Source organism: Sander vitreus, chromosome 12, assembly GCF_031162955.1.
Source record: "Sander vitreus isolate 19-12246 chromosome 12, sanVit1, whole genome shotgun sequence".
Taxonomy (NCBI): Eukaryota; Metazoa; Chordata; class Actinopteri; order Perciformes; family Percidae; genus Sander; species Sander vitreus.
Window position 1 is genome coordinate 6,614,503 of NC_135866.1, and position 20,366 is coordinate 6,634,868.

The 20,366-nt window shown below is 42.2% G+C and overlaps 2 protein-coding genes across 3 annotated transcripts; one reads left to right on the forward strand and one right to left on the reverse strand.

Moving 5' to 3' along the window:
• The first annotated feature begins 1,389 nt into the window (after positions 1–1,389).
• Positions 1,390–5,777, forward strand: rpl5a (ribosomal protein L5a). The gene is made up of 8 exons (XM_078263450.1): positions 1,390–1,499; positions 1,866–1,935; positions 2,056–2,171; positions 2,255–2,389; positions 2,578–2,780; positions 3,441–3,618; positions 5,250–5,338; positions 5,616–5,777. The coding sequence occupies exons 1-8, from the start codon at positions 1,497–1,499 to the stop codon at positions 5,716–5,718; spliced, it is 897 nt and encodes a 298-aa protein (XP_078119576.1). The 5' UTR covers positions 1,390–1,496; the 3' UTR covers positions 5,719–5,777.
• Positions 5,778–5,985: 208 nt separating this feature from the next.
• dipk1aa (divergent protein kinase domain 1Aa) lies at positions 5,986–18,634 on the reverse strand. 2 transcript variants are annotated; one of them, XM_078263449.1, is made up of 7 exons: positions 18,569–18,634; positions 18,103–18,428; positions 11,450–11,584; positions 11,100–11,207; positions 10,834–11,010; positions 8,923–9,054; positions 5,986–8,777 (listed from the first exon to the last, which is right to left on the reverse strand). In XM_078263449.1, exons 2-7 carry the CDS (start codon positions 18,154–18,156, stop codon positions 8,097–8,099), a joined length of 1,287 nt encoding a protein of 428 aa, XP_078119575.1. In that variant the 5' UTR covers positions 18,157–18,428; positions 18,569–18,634; the 3' UTR covers positions 5,986–8,096. The 2 variants fall into 2 exon arrangements, with proteins under 2 accessions (XP_078119575.1, XP_078119574.1); XM_078263448.1 differs by having other exon boundaries at positions 18,103–18,630.
• Between the last annotated feature and the right edge of the window lie 1,732 nt (positions 18,635–20,366).

Genomic DNA, 20,366 nt, shown 5'->3' on the forward strand with positions numbered 1-20,366 from the left:
GCATGTTACTTTTATTGTTTTTGTTACTCATGTCACTGACAAAAATTACTTTTTAGTCACAATTTTGCATTCACACAGGATTATCTGTAGAAGAAAAAAACTATAAAGATATTTTTTTTAAATTGTATGCTGAACATTTTAACCAACCTTTAGGAGCTGTTTTGGAGCTTTCTATCCCACTTGTTACAGAAGTGTAAATGTTTTCATTTTTTTCTTATAGCACCCAAAGGTTTCAACGCCATGTTGGCTTAAAAATTTTGATTTGTATGTTTGACCTAGGAAACAGTAAACAATCTATGAGGAAACGTTTTGTACGTAGGTGGGCAGCTTGCTCAGACAAAAATCTGTCCCCTGATTCAGTGGTGAAATATTGTGACCTCTCTGGATTTAAAATCCACCCAAGCTTCAGCGATATCATCCCTTTGACCTTTCCAGCCGTAATCGTTTTCAGTTTGTCAAGAAGCTCTATTTCACAACACAGAAGGATGATACATAAACAGAGCTTGCCTCAGAAACTATCACAGAGTGTCAGGTTGTCTGAAAGCAAACAGGCCTCATCATAGTACACGTCAGACATATTGAAGCTCATCATTAAACCATTTCAATTGCTTAATCGTTCTCTTTTCGTCCCTGCAATAGCCGGTTGGTTTTGGGATTCATATATTCATGAGCTCGACCCAAACTAACTGGTTGATACAATTCAAATGGAAGTGGTTATAATAATGAGAATTTACTGTTCGTCTTCTTGTCCTTTTTATTATTTCATTTAAGTTGTTCATAATTTTACCTCTTTCCTTCTTTTAAATGCATTTCAATATTTGTGAAATTGTCTTCTCTTATCTATTTTTTGTTTTGTAAAGCACTTTCTCGTTAAAAAAAAAACAATAAAAAAAAAAAAAGTGCTCTATTAATAAAGCATTGGGATCATTATTTAACTAAAAACAACGGACTATGGACCTTTTTCACAGCAGACATTTTGACTTGTCACAGTAGGAAAAGCACAGCTGAAGCTGATAACCTTAACGATGGCTCAATTCCATCAAGTGTCCCAGTGAGCTATTTCAGTGAGTCAGCATGCACACTACCAGGGCCTCTCCTAAGTGGAATGCAGCCATCATTAATGGTTTTGAATACACCTGTGCTTTTCCTACTATGACATGTCAACATGTCTGCTGTGAAAAAAGGTCTATTCGTAGGACTAGTATTATAAGAGAATTCAGCTCCAGAAATACAGAAGGGGAAAACATATTTACATCGTTTTTGTGTAACATACACTAAAGATACAAACTAAATCACTGTGCAGAAAAAGAGTGAACCCCTGCTGTGGCCGTGTCGCTGCTGCCCCCTGTCGGTTCATGCGTGTTGTCCACCGGGGCAGCAGGGGGCGCTTCCTGCTCAACAGACGCCCCATTCGTGAGGAAAAAGTAGCCAAGTCAACTTCCGCCACAAAAAGACACATTTGAGTCCAAGAGGAAGGCGAGCAAAATCCGCTTAAAATGGTGAGTAAACAATAGCGATATACATGCAGTGCAGACAGTCTGGGTGTGTAGAGATGTGTTAGATGGTAGAAAAGTGTTTCCAGCGGTTGGGGTGTCAGATGTTGGATGATCGCGGTTGTTCGGTCGCACTGTGCCGGCGAGCTGCTGTGCTCCAGCGTGGCGCTTCAATGGCTGACGAAACCTCAGCTAACTTAACGTTACATTTCAGAACACTCACACCAAGCTTTTAATAACCTATCTAAGTGCTTTTATATGGCATTGTCAACACAGTGAAGTTTAAAATAGCTGACTTTTGTTGTGGTATGTATGCCACGCTTCAGGTTACAGCCAGCATGGTAACAACATGACTATGCTTTCCCTTCTTAGGGTTTCGTCAAAGTGGTGAAGAACAAGGCCTACTTCAAGAGATATGAAGTCAAATTCAGGAGAAGAAGAGGTTAGACAATATTCTCTACACAACAGCTCTACGGCATGTATTATTATGCATCGTAGCCATTTTTGTATTATTAAAATAGTACTTAAGTAATTATTGGCTCTTGTTATGTCTAACGTACAGAGGGAAAAACGGACTTCTTTGCCCGCAAGCGCCTGGTTGTGCAGGACAAGAACAAGTACAACACGCCCAAGTACCGCATGATCGTCAGGTTCTCCAACAGGGACATCTGCTGCCAGGTCAGTGACTGGGAGAACCTGGGAAACTCACGTGGTCACATATTGAAAATAACATGACTCGCCATTCTCTCTTTCTTGTCCAGATTGCTTATGCAAAGATTGAAGGAGACCATATTGTGTGTGCTTCTTACTCTCACGAACTTCCCAAATATGGCATCACTGTAGGCCTTACTAACTATGCTGCGGCCTACTGCACCGGGCTGCTGCTGGCTCGCCGGGTAAGACCCCCACACACACACACACAGAAAGTTGCTGGTGTCAGCACATGAAGAGGACGGTGAGAATTGTGCTGACTTTGTGCTTCAGGCTATTGTATCATATTTTAAAATTAGTAAGAGTGTGATCATTGTGTGTTTGCTGCTGTAACCGTTTTCTCATATCCTCTTTTGAACCTTCCTCTTCTTAGCTGCTGCACAAGTTTGGCATGGACCAGGTGTACGAGGGTCAGGTGGAGGTGACGGGAGATGAGTTCAACGTGGAAAGCGTTGACGGACAGCCCGGTGCCTTTACCTGTTACCTGGATGCAGGTCTGGCCAGAACCACCACAGGGAACAAGGTTTTTGGAGCGCTGAAGGGGGCAGTCGACGGAGGCCTGGCCATTCCTCACAGGTCAGTATGATATGAGAATGGCACCTATTCACACTGCAGCATTTCATTTATTTAGTCCTTTTTTTTTTTTTTTTTGCTACTTCACCTCTGCACCAGATGTGTGGTTTCCAGTTAGGATTCAAAGTTCTACAACAACCAAAATGTGTTTGAGTTTTACTTACAAATTAAGCACGTTATGATTGCACCAATACAACTCACTTAGGCGATATTAGGTGTGTTTTTGTTTTTCCTTCAGACATTTTTCCTCTTGCATAAAGCCAATCATAATTTTTGCACTGTGTGGGGGTGATGACAGACTGGTCCGGTTTGTGGTTACTGGTTCTTCTCTGCTTCTTGATGATGATACAAAGCACGCTGAGCAAAATGTAGTTGGTCCTTCATTTGCATTAGCTGATGTTTACTGTCCTTTCAAGACGGGGCTGAGAGAAGCAAGACGAACCAAAGCAAACATCACGTCATTGTCTCAGTGTGACTGTTTTAGCAGAGCACTGTAGGAAGGATGACTATAATTACAATATACCACAATTATTTTGAAGAACCAAAAAAAAACATTAGAAACGTGCAAAAACGTTGTTAGTCAGCTGAGAGTTCGTGTTTGGAGATGCTGAATTGACTCCGTCACTAATCCTAAATGTGATTTCTGCTCTTCCTTGTTCCTAGCCTAAAGCGTTTCCCCGGTTACGACACAGAGAGTAAAGAGTTCAACGCAGAGGTGCATCGGAAACACATCATGGGCATGAACGTGGCCGACTACATGTCCTACCTGATGGAGGAGGACGAGGACGCCTACAAGAAACAGTTCTCTCGCTTCATCAAGAACGGAGTCACGCCAGACACGGTACGAACAAAGACGCCACGCGACACGTTGACGCTGCACTAAAGCATCTCTGGCCGTAGTTGCACGCGCAACCTCAGCGTCCGTTCTTTCGGCCAGATTTGCGTAATATAAAATGATATGCCAATGTCATGCATGAAATTGCTGCACTTCAGTTCAACCATCCTTTGGGAGTCCTGTGATACACGTCCTCTTTAGCAGTGGGAGAGAGTTCAGTGACAGGAGGTAATGGTAAAACGGGAGTCATGGATTCATGTTTTGCATTTGATGCATATCACTCTGTGTCAAGTAATTGATTGTAATATAAAAGTGATTGGTTCTTGGTACTTGTATTCAGGACATGGACATGCATTGACAGGAGAAATATTTACAGCACGGTTAACTGGAAGTCATGGAAAATGGAGCCGAATGCGTTTTTATGGCTGACCGATATTGGTTAATTACAGATATATCGATATTGGCCGATAGTTTGCGCAATAAGGTAGAAATTGCAGTACATGAACGCCTACAGTATGTTTGAGGTAATTACAAGCCGGGCCTTCATTACATTATTTGTCCACCAGAGTGCACTGACAAGTTAATTTTGAAATTGTAAATTGTTGCTCAGTACATCTTTTCATCAGAATTCTTTAATGACCAAGTTCAAAGGGGCTGTACTCGATATTCAAAACATTAAAATTGCAATAAACAACCATTTGCTATGTAAAGATGTAGATGATTAATGGCGGCCTGAGCAGAGTGTGAGTGTTTTCTCTCTGAGCTTCTTTGTTTTGATAGCCGGTCAGCCTGCGTGTGCATGTAATATGTTGGTGTCTCTCATACTATCTTAGTATGTACAAGACAATTGCAACAGTAAAGGTAACGTCTATGGACCCACACTGAACTGTCCACAAACCACCCTGAAGCCCAGTGCTCAAATGTTGTCTCCTCTGCAGCTGCATCATTTGTGCCTATTTACATGAGCCTTACTACAATGGTTTAGTTTGTCAGTGATTTCACTGCTGTGTTTGCTGGTTCTCTGCTTCTTGATGATGATACAAAGCACGCTGAGCAAAATGTAGTTGGTCCTTCATTTGCATTAGCTGATGTTTACTGTCCTTTCAAGACGGGGCTGAGAGAAGCAAGACGAATCACCATGCACAGAGTGAAATGCCCTAGATGTTAGGGGTGTAAGAAAAAAATCGATACACTTGAGTATCGCGATCGGTTTATGTTTAAACCCCCTACCACTAGATGGCTATGCTGGGACGCACCACTAGCGTCCTCGCCTGGCAGAGCCTGACTTTTTTTCTAGAAGCTAACAACGTAGCTATGACTGAACTTTGGCCTAATTTAGCATACACACATTAGCTCACTAAGAACCTGTGAACCACAATCCCAAACTGGCAGTTTGATATTCTGTGTACTGAATTATTTACCTAAAGTAAACTTTGACTTTTATGCACATCATGTCCTTTTTCTTTCTTTTTTTAAATATTAGTTTTTCTAAAATTATACTTTAAAAAAAATCCCAATATATCGCCTTACGCACAGTATCAAAATATATTGAATCGTGATGCGTATTGCCAGATTCTTGCCAATACAGTCCTACAAGATGTGATGCATTAACGTGTCTGTCGTTTTTGTTCTTACAGGTCGAAGACATGTACAAAAAAGCACACGCCAGCATCAGAGCAAACCCCGCCCACGAAAAGAGAGCCACAAAAGACGTCAAGAAGAAGAGGTGGGTGCTTATTTCAATGTCATGATTGCATTTCCCATTTTGAGCCAGCATTGGTGATGATGCAACACAACATACACAAATTGTGACTATGTAACACTTAAAATACCCACGTGACATTATTGATACCCTGGGAAAATAACTGACTGTATTTAAAGCAAGCTCCCCGTCTTAAGTATTGAATAGCTGTACTGGGAAGATCCCAGAGCTAAGCGGACAAACATTTCCCTCTGCTGTGCTGAATGTTAATGGAGCCGTTGTTACGATTCTTTCCGGGCAGGTGGAATCGCGCCAAGTTATCTCTGGCACAGAGGAAGGATCGCGTCGCCCAGAAAAAGGCCAGCTTCTTACGAGCACAAGAACAAGAAGAAGGGGACGGTTAGGAGCTCCGCTGCAAAAACACAACACACATCACAGACAAATAAATTTATTACAAACTCAAGCTTTTGTCTCTCCTCCAATGCTTTTTTGGAAAGAGTTGTATGTTCTTTGAATGGTGATTATCTTGAATCCACATGAATGACTGAAGAATGATGATGCCAGTGTGGTGTAGTGTACAACGGACCTGAACAGATTTAAACAGATTACAGTGAAGTGGTATGTTATTTAATTGTGCAAAAATCATGCTGGTCTCTTCAATAAGTAAACTGTTTTTGTTTTTTTTACATTTACAAAATTCAAAACAGCATTGACCACAAGCTTGACATACTCTACAGATCACATCTGTTCTGAAATGCATTTAAAGTGATTAACAAGTCCGGTTGTCAACTCAGTCACAGCAACTTCACAACATAAAATGTCTTGACGGGATCATGGAAAATACTCTTTATATACAGCATTCAAATGCAGCGTGTGTGTGTGTATATAGCGTTCAAATGTGGCCGCAAGAGTTGATAAAGATCTCCACCTTCACCGGTGGTAAACATTCATAAATGATTTCAGCATGATGTCTATGGCACTGAGATAAAATCCAAAAATATATTGATACAGCACATTACCACAACTGATCTTTTCAGTGAGAAATACAAGTTAACATTCACAAATCGAAGACATCAATATTCCGCGTGTCATCAATGCAGCATTGACGATATCACTAGCGTTACAGGTGGAAAATGTTCAGCGAGTCAGGTACACTGACGTACAGGAGGATCCCTGTGGAATACTGACTGAGAATCAACTGCCTCACTTAACTCTGTAGACGAGTGACAGGAAAAGCAATGCTCCTTGGCACAGATTCTCCAAGTCTCTGGATCCTGTATGTTTAATTTTATTCAAGTTTTTCCTTTTAATTTATCACTAATATGCAGGCTATGTGTTGAAAGTTTAAGTCTCGTGATATTTTAATTATTGTAAAGTGAAAAGACGCAAACCAGGAATTAATTCATCATTCTGTTCTGCCTGTAAAGCCCAATTTGCCCTTTGTTCCAATACCCATAAGACCATGCTATTTAGTAGATTTAGAAAAAAGATTTAGTATGTCCCAATATAATAGTATATCAAATGCATTATGCCAAAAATACCAGGATGTCCTACTACAGCCAGTTAGATTTTGCTGTATGCATACCAACATGCTTTTCTGGCTGTTTAGACCCACAATCCTCTGCGCAGCATATATGAGCAAGAGGGTCAAAGTTCAAGGTGCAACGTTATGAAGTAGTATGTTCCAATTGTATGCATACTGCGTGCAACAGTACATACTTTGTAACGGCAGCTGGAGTACATACTACTAAAGTAAAAAAGAAACTTTGGAACATGACCACGGTTTATTTCTTACTGTTGCACTGGGTGACCATTATGATGAACATGGGCACTGTAGTTTATTTGGAGTTGATGCCACATACACTGTCCTGCTGCTGTAAATACTCACTAGTGCACCAAATGTGTATTAATTTGCAGCTGAAAGTAGTCTGCACCATTTACTTCTGTTTGAGTAACCTTTGCTATAACTACGGGTCCCAGCTGTTTTAGCAAATTATAAAAAAATAAAATAAAAAAACATTTATTTTTGTGACATGTTTTCAAAGATTTATACCCTCAGTAGGCACCAATTGGCTTGGGGCTGAGTGCAACAGACAGTGTAGTAAAAATCAGATAAACTAAAAAATACTACTAAGTACTAAAAAAAAAATGAACTTTGGTTTTGGTCTTTTCACAGGATTTGCTAGAAACAAAAATATAGAATATCACCAGCCTTATTCTTTAAATGTACACTCCCTGATTGTCATGGTGCTCAGTAGCAACCTTACCAAAACTGAGGAGCCTATCTTGAAATTACGCTTTCAACTTTAGCTTTATACAAACACTCAATTGATTTTTCAATCCTTGTATTCCTAAACATGTCAGCCCATACATACCTGCACGATTTTGAGGCAAAAACAGCGATTTGGTCTCTCAGCTCTTGAGACTAACAGTAAAATCTGTTTACGAGTCTGTTTTTCCTGCAGTGCCCCCGAAACATTCCACTGTGGTGAACAATACAATACAATGTGGCTGCATGAACTTTTTTTTTAAGTGTGACTTGATGTTGGCAACATGCAATCATTCAGTTTATTTTAGTCTTACGTTTCAAAGTACTCAGACGTGTTTTCCAGGCCCCAAACTTCGGAAACCTGGATAGAGGAGGTAAAGTCTCCATCAGTCTAACCATTCATAAGCGTTAAGAGTTGATGAAAACTATTTCGTTAAATTGGCTATTCCTAAATCACAGCATCTTAAATACTCTGCTCCATTTGAGGAACAAGATTTCAAAAGGACTTCCTCGTCACGAGTCCTTGGTGTGTGAGATCTGTCTCCACAGCAGAGCTTTCAGGTTGTTGAGAATAAGTGAGTGCTCCATGTTCATCTGCCCAGCGTTACCCTTGAGAGCCATGCAGGCGTACAACTGCCTCTCCAGCTCCTCTCTCAGCCCTGACGGTGCCCCGCGCAGGAGGTAGTCCTTTAGAGTGCTGCATGCCTTTGCCAAATTTGGCTGAACTGGCTCCTCCCTGCAGCGTTTCTCTGACATGTCACAGGACGTCTGGCAGTCCACCCCGTACACACAGTCAGCATCCGTCTCACACTTCAGCACCCGCATGGTGCGTCTGAACTCGTCCTCTGGAACCACCGCTCGGGCATTAGTCAGACGGAGCTCATGGCGGTCGGTGTAACCAAAGTGCTCCGCGGCGAGGTCGCAGATCAGAAAGCTGCCGTAGGTGCCGTGGAAGATGTCCTCCACCAGCTCCAGGAGGCCCATGGAGATCTTCGCTTTGCGAGGCCACGAGGGGGTGAACCACTGGTCCATAGTGCGCTGCACGCCGTTGGGTACCCAGGAAACCAGCGGCCAGGGTAGAGACAAACCATACAGGGGCCCGTAGGGGACGCGCTCCGTCATGTACAAGTCTCCGCAGTAGCCGAGGAGACGAGGAGTGTGTCCACGGTCCTGGAGCAGCAGACCCAGCAACACCTAAAAAAAACATAAATCTGTCTCACCAAAGAGCTGGAGGGATTTCATGTTGCTTTTCTACACTGAGACATCACATACAAAAACAACATTTTGTGTCACAGATAACAGATTGATCTTTTTCTTATTCAGCGGCTTGCTATTTTACCTCATCCATCTGCAGGAGGGCCCATGTAGAGCGAGCTTCTGGCAGCGACACCCGTCCATCTTTATTGCCATCGGCGACAGAGAGGATCTGGCTGACGAGGCTGGCGAGGTTAGCCTGCTCTCCAAGCTTGGACTGATGGAAGGATAGGGACAGAGACTTGAAGAGGTTTGTTCTAGGTGTTATGCAATCACTTTAGTGTCTTTTGAGTAGTGAGCTGATAGGGAAAATACTGACGTGGGGGGGTGTTTGTGTGATGCCGATTTGTAGGTGTGTCAGAAATGATTTGAGGAGATTGTTTCTGGCTGGAAGCAGTGGCAAACCAGACGCTTCTACACAGTCAACACTACTGAAGGTAGTAAAACTATTCTTGTTTTCCCACATAACAAACTTTTGTAAATACACCTTTAAAACCTGAACTACAACAACAAGGAAGAGGACGCCGAAATGGACCCGAAGCTACGTCGTGTTCACCGGAGCAAGCAGCCATCTTCAGACGCGAAACCATGCAGATTCTGGGTGAGTCAGTTTAACACAGCGCAACCCCTCTGGAACTAAGAAAGACATACACTCATACCGGCGAGTTCTCACGTTGAATTAGAGCAGAGCGATATGAAAAAAAAAAAAAAAGTAAGACGATATCTAGTCTCATATCTCAATGTCGAGATATTATCGATATATTGCTCAGCCCTACGTTGAATGCAACTGTGGTATCTGAAGATTTACAACTTTGACTTAAGGTTTGCCATATAAGGGAATTCCTATGAACTTTATCCTACTGTTGCTGAAACATTTGGAAACTGTTAACATTAGAAGGGGCCCCCTAAGACAGAAGATATTTTGTTGGAGCTATACCATGTATGGGGCCTTAAATGGTCAGTTCCCTACTCCAAGCATATACTCACACCCCCACTAAATGCACAGAATATATACAATGAGATAGCCGCAGAACTTCAGAGCGACAATATTTGAAGATTGGGTTGGTCGTCTCTCCGAGCTCCTGCAGAAGCTTGTAAATTGATGCTGGAATCTTTGATGTAATAAACCTTTTTATAATCAAGAACAGTGTCAACGAAGTTCCTTCTCCACACATCGGCAACGCAGCGCTGCAACTTAAATATACCACACAACACTTAGGGAGAGTGAGACAGGGGGATTAATGTTACCATCTAGGTAGTGTATATCCTTAGCGTTCCACTTCCGGGATTGCTCCGGTGCTGCAGGAAATTCCGCCGGATGCATGCATTTTCCGTTTCCTTCCTTTCCTTTGTGTTGGCGTTCTAAACTCCGGTGGATTTCTGAGGACTATGGTTAACTGCTCCTCAGATCTCTGCAGGGTAAATTGACACAGCTAGCTAGACTATCTGTCCAATCTGAGTTTTCTTTCGCACGACTATTTTGCAGCAGCTCCGCGCGGAGTATAGGACCGCCCATGACGATTCTGATTGGTTTAAAGAAATGCCATTAAACCAGAGCACGTTTTCCTCCCATCAAGCAAGCTTTACCGCCGTCTATTTCTGTGATAGAAACACTGCAAGCTGCTACAGTTTGCTGCTCTGCTGCATCGAAGATTGCTAAGCACACCTGACTACAGGAGACATTAGTTCAGACTTGCGGAGTATGTAACAGTTGGCGCGGTTCGAGTACGGATCACGTTCTCACCACAAACGAACTGCTCCAGAGTTGGATTGAAAGCGTACCGAGACCACCTCTTCGAGCAGGTCTCGGTACGCTTGTTTGGTCCGCTTTTGGTGCGCACCCGAGTGCAAATGCCGCGTTCTCACCTGCCCTGACGAACTGCACCAGCGGGACAAACGAACTCCAGTGCGATTCAACCGAACTAAACGAGGCAGGTGTGAAAGCGCCCTAAGATACGTGGTTCTATATGAACCTCTCTGACTCAAAGTCCTTTACCTTGAGGTGATTAAAGACCATCTCTCTGAACTTCTCCACTGATGTGCCTCTGGTGGGCTTGTCGAACACGGGGGCTTCCCTCCGTGGCTCCGGCTCCTCGCCCAGCTCGTAGTGCACGACCTCCCCCAACTTACAGCGGATGATCCCATCGTGGTCTCCCCAGCTTCCCGTGTACACCTGACAAGCAGAACAGTAAACAAACAAAGTCAACAGGCGGAACATTGCGAGTAGTAAAGTCACAACTTCAACAGAAATTAGTTTCCTACCTGGTTGTTTGGCAGTGTTGACAGACACCTGCTCATGTAGAGTGTGTCTTTGTCACACAGACTGCTGCAGGCAGAGCCATCGATGATTCCTTTCCTGTATTTATCACACTTGGAGAAAGAAAATGCAGAACAGTGCGATTTAATGCTCAGCATTCTGCGTGTTTGATAATCAGAAAGCAGGAACATTACTTTTCCACATCTAAAAACAAAGAACACAAGTGTTTCCAACACGTTACCGAGGTTGATGCATTTGTAGGCTAGGCGTTTCTTATGCAGTGGTGATTACAAAATATAAAAGGTCCATTACAAAAATCATTCACAGGATCAGAACAAACAAAGCCATTACTCACAATGGCGTTCTTGCACTCGTGTCCTCTGCACAGCTCTGTGTAGGCCGAGTATTGCACATAGAGCACCCAGCTCCCCACCAGCACAGTCAGCCACGTAAGGAACAGGTACTTCACCCGCACAAAGGAGATCCGAGCCTATGAGGGCGAGCAGAAACGGAAACTCTAAGATCGATCCAGAGCCTGAAAATATACCTATATATATATATATATATATATATATATATATATATATATATATATATATATATATATATATATATCTATCATACATATACACACAAATATATATATATATATATATATTTTCATTTAAAATTCAAACTCTCTGCGAGCGACTCCAAAGCATAGTAGTGAGGAGCATAGATGTGTTGTTTTCAATATTAAATAAACTCGTATGTAAATTTAAACATAATTGTTTGAATGTATTGTTGTCGGACTTCAGTAATGAAGCCGACCGTCTTTAGCGACACTGCCTCCGATTTACGTCACGACCGATCACAGGTGACATTTAAAAGAATAAGGATAAATAGGGTTTATGTTTACTGCATTCTCAGCATAAGCAGCACCATTCTTCCCATTGAGATGGCAACTGACACAATGAGTGAGTCCGCTATTTGTAAAACTGTCATTTCATTTGGCTGTAATTTGTAATATACTGTTGAAGTGGGAGGCCTATTGTTTTTTGGGGAGATTTTTGGCAGTCAGGTGGTCCGTGAGTTGTTTAAATGGGCAAGTGGTAAGACTCTGGTCTAGACCACACTATAATTTACAAAGATGCAACAATTCCTCCAGGAGCAGTTGCACTTCGTGCGGTGGTGGCGAAGAAAAGCGTCCTCTTGACAGGATGAAACCTTGAACAGAACCTGGCAAAGGAATGTCAAAAGAAATGTCGATTCAAGCCAGACAGTTGCACTCCCTAATCAAACCTGATGATCACATAAAAAGGTTACCATGGTGACAGCATGGGGGTGTCCCATAACAAGGTGCTGGCTGGCTGATCAGTCACCATGGGCAACAATCGCTCATTAAGCTGGAAATGGTTTAAAAAGGTGCAGATCCAGTTGTTCCAGCGTCACGTGCCATTCTGGTTATGGCGCTTAACATTAAATCTGATTACCGCCTGTGTCACATGATCCACACATCACATATCACAGGATCCACACATCACATGTCCCACAATGCCCCTTTGGACAGAGGTGCTGTTGTTTCTTGGACATTGTGCAAGTTAATGCAGTCAGTGTCTTTATTACAGTGATGCAGTGATATAAACAGAATTCTTCAATCCTAAAGAAAAAACAGTAGCACTTTAGTTGAAGGTATCTACATAAGAGTGACATGACACTGTCATGAACTCATGACACATGCACCCTAACCCTAACCATAACTTGTCATGACAAAAAACTGAATGACACTTAACTAAAAGAAGCATTATGTCATAAACGTTTATGACTTGTTTATGTTTAGGACACGTTCATGACAGTGTCATGTCACTCTTATGTAGATACCTTCAAGTAAAGTGTAACCGAAAAAAAAAAAACTGTATAGGTGATAATTAAAATCCTCAGGATTTATAGAACAAGATCAACCCAATTGAAAAGAACAAAACAAGATATACATACATACATAAGAGCTGCATTCAATGATTTTACTAAATACTAGGCCCGGCCCGGGTGCGACCGTCGTTCCACGCCCTTCTCAGCACCCGCTGACGGCTGACTTTATGTATCTCTTCCTGAGCGTCACCTCTACCGAGCTGTGCCCTCCTGCAGCCGCAGACACACCTGCAGACGCACACACCTGCAGACATAGCTGCAGACGCAGACACACCTGCAGACGCAGACACCTTCAGACGCAGACACACCGGCAGACGCAGACAAACCTGCAGACACACCTGCAGACGCAGACACACCTGCAGACGCACACACCTGCAGACACAGCTGCAGACGCAGACACACCTGCAGACACAGCTGCAGACGCAGACACACCTGCAGACGCACACACCTGCAGACATAGCTGCAGACGCAGACACACCTGCAGACGCAGACACCTTCATACGCAGACACACCGGCAGACGCAGACAAACCTGCAGACGCATGACAGACACACTGCAGCACGCAGACACACCTGCAGACGCAGACACACCTGCAGACGCAGACACAGCTGCAGACGCAGACACACCTGCAGACGCAGACACCTGCAGACGCAGACACACTGGCAGACGCAGACACACCGGCAGACGCAGACACACCTGCAGCTTCTTCTCAGCTGCAGATTCTCTGTTTGACTTGTCTTCTGTTCCATTCTCAAAACTGAATGTGAATTTTGTTTTTAAATTAGTAACGGATGTGACTTGAAATGTTGCAAAGTACAATACTTGTGATAAAAAAAATACAACAGTATTTAGTCAGTTTTACTGTCAGTAAGTAACAGTAAAATTACCGATTTTTATAAAAAAGTACTACACAATTGTTACAGCAACGGGAGTAAATGTTATTCGTTACTTCCACCCCTGGCAGTTAATGACTACTGCAATGCGAGAAAGTAAAAAGAAGAAAAAGTAAGTTGTTGGAAAGCGCAGTGGAAAAGAATTTAGGTCAGATTTGCTATGTGAGACACAGTATGTGACTTTGACTAAAACAAAACGGCAGTGAGTTTTTCCTGCAGGGCTGTAAGTGCACCTGGGAGGATGAAGTGATTCTGATTCTCACTCTGATCACATGGCAGGAACAGCTTAGGTTGTGTATATTTTGGCAGCGTGCTGTTCCTCTCAATTCAGCTTCAGCACAGTTTCCAAATCCTAACAAAATATGCACCCAGTGAGACAGGGACCAAGCAACAGCCTATTTTCTTTCTTCTTTTTTTCTCCCCCCCCCCAATCTTTGATGTGCTGCGATTACTGCACTTGGTAAACAGCTCTGGCCTGGACAAAAGATCTGTTTTTCTGTTTTGTGTCCATCCAAAGTGCAGCACAAATGAAATCCACACTCACAAACACACAGACGGTCTATACCTTGATCAATTCTTTTAAGATTAAGGCATACGGCTTCTTTGTGTGTTTTGAACTTGATAAAAACCCTAATGAGCTGCGGGGCTTTATCATAGAATTTGTTCACACAAAATATGCAACACATCACCATATTGAGCTACAGACTTACACAGGGAGGATACAGAAAAACCAGAATCTTCCTTCCTCCCATTCCCTTTGGTGCATTTTACCAAACTGCACATTGGCAGCAGCAGGCCGTTAAGAGCTTTAACAGCAGCTTCATATTAGATCTGTAGTCTCCTCTGCCGAGCGAGTGTCCTGAAGAGATGAACAAACAGATAGTGGGCCTCCAGGGAGAGGACATGAGTCATCAGGGGAGTACAAGTCATCTACACACCACTATCAGATCTCCTTTGGTATGCATGCAGGTGCTATACGTAGAAAACGTATGCGGATGAAATCCACACAGACAATACGGTATATAGAACTCACTGTGTGGAGGGGTGTCTCTGCATGTCTGTGCAACACATGATGAAGCCTCAGCGTTAAAGACGTAAAACCGGAGCAACAAACTCCCTGTGGTCCTCTACACTGTCTCCTCCTCCTCCTTGGAGCCTAATATGTTTGTCTTAGCTAAGATAACATTAGATATAATTAATTGATCCCACGCAGGGGATTGAAGTGTCAAAAAAGCTGTTGAATACTATGCGTAATACAAAGCATGATATAGTGATACATTGTGAATTCCTCTCCAAATAAAGAATCTATCTAGTGTGTGTGTGTGTGTGTGTGTGTGTGTGTGTGTGTGTGTATCTATCTATCTATCATGTACTGTAGAAGGGCTGCAGCAACTAACAATTATTTTCATTGTCGATTAATCTGATGATTATTTTCTGGATTAATGGATTAGTTGTTTGCTCGATAAAATGTCAGAAAATGGTGAAAAATTACTATCAGTGTTTCCCAAAAAGCCCAAGATGATGTCCTCAAATGTCTCGTTTTGTCAACAACTCAAAGAGTTTCAGTTCAGAAAAAGATAATCAGAGAATTTTGACTTTGTTTCCAAAGAAAAGGACTCAAACCGATTCATCGATATCAAAATAGTTGGCGATTAATTTAATAGTTGACAACTAATCAATTAAATCGATTCATCTTTGAAGCTTTATACTGTAGTCACTAGCGTACTGTAAAACTGTTCTGCAAACGTAAAATGACCCAATCAATAACAAAAAGGAATAGAAATATTACACTTAAAGAAGAGAATAAAGTTAAATATAAAAAACCTATCCCTGCTAAATGGAATGGCAAACATGTCCTTATAATGCAACACAGTTAAGGTGGCAGCAGATAGTACAAGATGCTGACGATCAATGGGAGCTGGTCATGAGTAGTGCAGGCAGGAAGACTGTTACAGTTGACTTAAATGTGCAAAGTCCACATAGAACAAAGGCTGTGGTGAAACCTGTAGGGTTACCAGCTGTCAACAGTTACCGGGAGTTAACCCTCATGAAGTATTGACATCCTACAGTCTGCTCACTACAGCTGAGACAAAAGACCTGCAGTATCATCTTCATATACTGTGGATGGAGCAGCCCGTAGCTGTCCCATAGACATGTATGGACCAACAGATCCCGTTGCCTCTGGACGGAGACCAGTGAAGGATATTAGAAGCGCTTTTCCGGTGATGGCTGAGCGTTACTGCGCAGCCTCCAACTGAGAGAGACGACGTAGATGTGACGTGAGCAACGTGTCTGAAAGTTGTAAGTCTTCTGGTAGCTGTGCCAAGAGAAATCTCAATCATTCCCAATCTTGCAGAGACGGAGAGCGTAGGTATATGTAAGGAGATAACATGGACACAGGCTAATTATTGCTAACTAAAATGCTAGTTAACATTAGTAATTAAACTTAAACAGCTAATGTAAGTCAAAACTGCCTGCGAGCTTCTCCTGTACTATACGGTAATTCCTCTACTATGTGACAGTAAGTCCCGTGGTTATGACACAATCGTTAGCCTATTTTTACAAAAAGTCTACTGCGGAGCCATAACGTGAGATACAAGGTAATGGAGCCTTTTATACAATGTCGTGTTTCTTTAGAAATAAACAATGGACCAAATAGAGTCTTTAAACGCTTCAGATGTAAAGTTATTCACTGTCAAAGTGACGTCAAAATGAATGGCAGTCAATGGGATGCTAACGGGGGGCGAGTGCTTGTTAGCATCAAAATGGCGCCATAGGAGCTACGCGTTGTGAGGAGAAGCTTACCCCCTTGAGCTGTCCTCAGGGTTTCATATATGGATTGGGAGGGGTTGCCCATGATGCCTTTCTCTCCTACTGCCCCTATGAAGTCCACACAACTCCTCAGGACTGTCTGTAGTACAGGTGTCACTGCCCCCAGCAGACCACTGCATACAAAATGGTTGATGCCATCCCAGAGTGAAACAGACCATTTCCTAATACACGAGTCTCAAAAAAACAGGGCAAAGGTTACAGCCCTTAAGATCCGCAATGCTTCAAAAAGAGACCCAGCAGAAAAGACAGAAATTCACAAAATCCGAAAACTAGCTTTCATGTGGCTTTTGAACTCGGGTACTTCTAAAAAGCTTTGAAATTCAAAAGCCATGCGTCCTACTTGAGTCGTGTAATGTTCAGGTTATGAGGCCGCATGGTTCAGTCCAGTACAGTTGTTGTTGTTTGATACATGTGGGGGGAAACGTGTTAACTAGAAAACTTTAGTACAACTACAGTCTGGATCAATGATAATTGTCTGATGTCCATCGCGTGTTGCTGTTCTCAAACTCCCCTCGCTTTGGGAAACGACAACATACTTTGAAATAAAATTGGATCGTGCAACAAGGCAGGTCTGCTTGGTTCTTTCAGTGAATGACTTTCAAGATTTACAAAGAATATGTTTACTGCATTTATTCTCCAACTGGGACATTTCGGGACCAGTTGGTGGGATCGCTGTGGACGAAGTACACGCGCGGTGGTACGCTGGTAAGAGTAAATTACGTTTAACCATGTATCCAGCTTATTCAAATAGCTCACCTTACTGTATTGTTTGAACTTCATTTGCAAATGTTCCACTAAAACAACCCAGAGCATTTTTTTTGTTCTCCTATCCCAGAATGTATCTGTGTAGCCAGACCTTACTCCACAGCACTGTGGAGATAGAGCTGGCAATACAAGACTAGTACAACTAAAACCTGGAACCCCTTTAAATCTGGAACATGGACTGAGGAAGAAAAGAAACCTGTTCTGGGTTTTACTCCGCAAAGTAATCCTCATAATAACCCTGTAGACTTGTAGATCAGTCCCTCCCTGACCTGGGTTATAAGTCTTTGCATGGCTTACCAATTTCTCCTCACATGATATACACACTCTGAGTGGTAGGCCTGTGCTGTGCTCGGTCTATCCATTCTGGATCAGCAGAAAGACTGCCAACTTAATATTTCATCAGCAGTCACATTCTTCAGGTATTTTGAAACGGCCTACGATTCCCATCAGAGCAGCCCGAGGAGGTGCTGCCATGCAGCTGCCGGGTCCGATGTGACACCATGACGACCCATATAGCCTACACACAACAGGTTCACAGTCAATGTAAACACATCCCGTAGTATAACGACAACAAACAGCTTTACAGAGCAATTGTCGAACATCGATATTACCTGGAAGTAAAAAGACTTTTTCACCCAGGCCCGTGGAATCAGACCCTTCGCCATCACAAAAATAGATCATCTCAATACGTGGACCTGGCTGTGAGAGATCGTCCAGAATTTACGGGAGAGAGCGTCTTCCTCATAAAACGACTCGTCCGGTTTACAGAACCCGCAGGAATGGCTGCATGTTAGCAGATTTGAGCCCCACTATGATCCACGGCCCTGGGCTGTCGTTTTGTCTTGTCCGTGGGAACTGCTCCGATATAGTGCACTTTGCCTGCGCCTCTGCTCTTTGCTGCGCCTGCTGATTTTCAAGGAAAGCGACATACCTCAAGCTGCAAGAAGAAGAAGAAAAAAAAAAACGTAGTATCACGGCGCAGGCGCAACTTCTTAATCTTCTAATAAAACAAATAAAACATTTTAAGTTTTCAGGTTGTCAACCAAATTGACGAAATCTGTGGGAGCGTGGATTTACCGGTGCGCTGATATCGATGAGTCTTTATGAGTATTGTGGGGTTGCTAAACTCTGAAGCTATGACCGGGTCAAGCTAGAAAAGCATGAGTATAACAAACTTCCGCTACTCTTTCACAATTAAAGCCTCATTGTTTAAATGGCATCCCCTTTTCCCCCCGAATCCTCAGACTGAATATGCTTTCCGGTTTTTTTATTTATTTTTATGTAATTTGTCCTTAATATTCTCACTTTATGTTCATTATATAACAATTGTGTAAATTATTTTGAATCTATGTGTGCTAATGGTTAGATGTATCTTTGTATATTGCAGTTTGTCAATTTCATTTTTTGTTAAATGGTAGCCTGACTTCCGGTCATAACATCCAAAATAAAAGCTAACCTGTTAGCCAATTTGCGTTTCCTAGACACTATAGGCCTACCTGTTTTCAAGCCTTTATCATAAACATTGTAATTTCATACAGCAGTAGTCTTCTGTTTACAAAGTAGCCAAGTGAGCAGAGTATCAGTAATCAAAACTTGAATACATGATAAAAAATTTAAAAAAACATGTTTCATGCACGTTCACTTTCACATTCCTTCTTTTTTTAAATAATGTTTTCAATATTGACCATAATAAAAGCATTCATCCACATGCACCAATGAGCTGTCCCCTGCTAGCATCCTACAGGAGTCTGAATTACAGAAAAGAAACTCACAAAATGGGCGAGGCGCCCTGACAAACGTAGGACAAAGGGCACGCACGTGGAGTCACACCTCCCACTTCAGTTAATTACAGTGTATTTCAGTTAAGCCACCCAGTTGAACTTGATAGCTGGAAATGGGTAAAAGACTTTCATATGTGACTGACTACACTCGGAAAAACCTCCTGAATGACAAAACATGTAGGCTAACGCACTCAATAATGAACTAAGCCACACGTGTAATACAAATCATTTCAAAACGATTAAAGGTTAAAAATAAATATATGTATTAGGTCTCATTATAGTAAATAAAGCAAGTAGATTAAAGCTCACTTAGCTTCACTAATTCAATTAATCAAAAAAATAAATTGAATGTAAATTAATTCAACTTGTAACAAATAAAGGTAGCAGCTTTATTCATGACAATTCATTACAATTTAGGAATATGAAGTTTGCATTTGTCAAAAACAATATAATCATATTCAAAACATCAAGGCTATATTGACAGTACCCAATAATACATACATAAATAGGTAGAAGGCCATTTATTTAATTTATTATACAGGAAAGGATTAAAAGTAACAGTAAGTTACAGTTTAAAACGGGCCTGACTCAGTTTAAAAACTGGTTTCAAGCAGGTTCCTGTTCTGCAGCATATAAAGACAGAAACACACATACAGGACATTAGCATGGGCTAGACAGATACAGACAACTAAAAACAACAATATGGACAATACATCAACAATCAATGTGTGCAAGTGTAACTGTTGAGGTAAGGAACAGTTTGTGTGCCTTTTTGAAAGATGTGATGGATGGTAGTGTTCTGATGTGATGGGGAATGTCATTCCAAATTTTGGTGTATGTATAAAAAAAGGATTTCTGACCACAGTTGTTTTTGTATGGGGGGACTGGAATGAATGCCTGTGAAAGTGACCTAGTGAGGCGTACTGGTCTCGTATTGTTTCTATTAAAGCTAATAGAACTAGATGTTTCAATCCCTTTAGTAGGAAACTCTTGACAGCAGCAGTCGGTGTGGAGTGGTGAAAAGGAGGGTGAGGTATGTCATTGGGGTCATCAGGTGGGCACCCTGCTTCATCGACGTTTCGTTGATTGAAGCC

Excerpts from the sequence above, each read along its gene's own strand:
- dipk1aa (XM_078263449.1), bottom strand. The coding sequence starts at position 18,156 with ATGGCGAAGGGTCTGATTCCACGGGCCTGGGTGAAAAAGTCTTTTTAC. Across the intron at positions 11,011-11,099 it reads CAACACTGCCAAACAACCAG|GTGTACACGGGAAGCTGGGG; the intron begins GTAGGAAACTAA and ends TCTGCTTGTCAG. Across the intron at positions 9,055-10,833 it reads TGGTCTTTAATCACCTCAAG|TCCAAGCTTGGAGAGCAGGC; the intron begins GTAAAGGACTTT and ends TCCTTCCATCAG.
- rpl5a (XM_078263450.1), top strand. Across the intron at positions 1,936-2,055 it reads CAAATTCAGGAGAAGAAGAG|AGGGAAAAACGGACTTCTTT; the intron begins GTTAGACAATAT and ends TCTAACGTACAG. Across the intron at positions 2,390-2,577 it reads GGCTGCTGCTGGCTCGCCGG|CTGCTGCACAAGTTTGGCAT; the intron begins GTAAGACCCCCA and ends TCCTCTTCTTAG.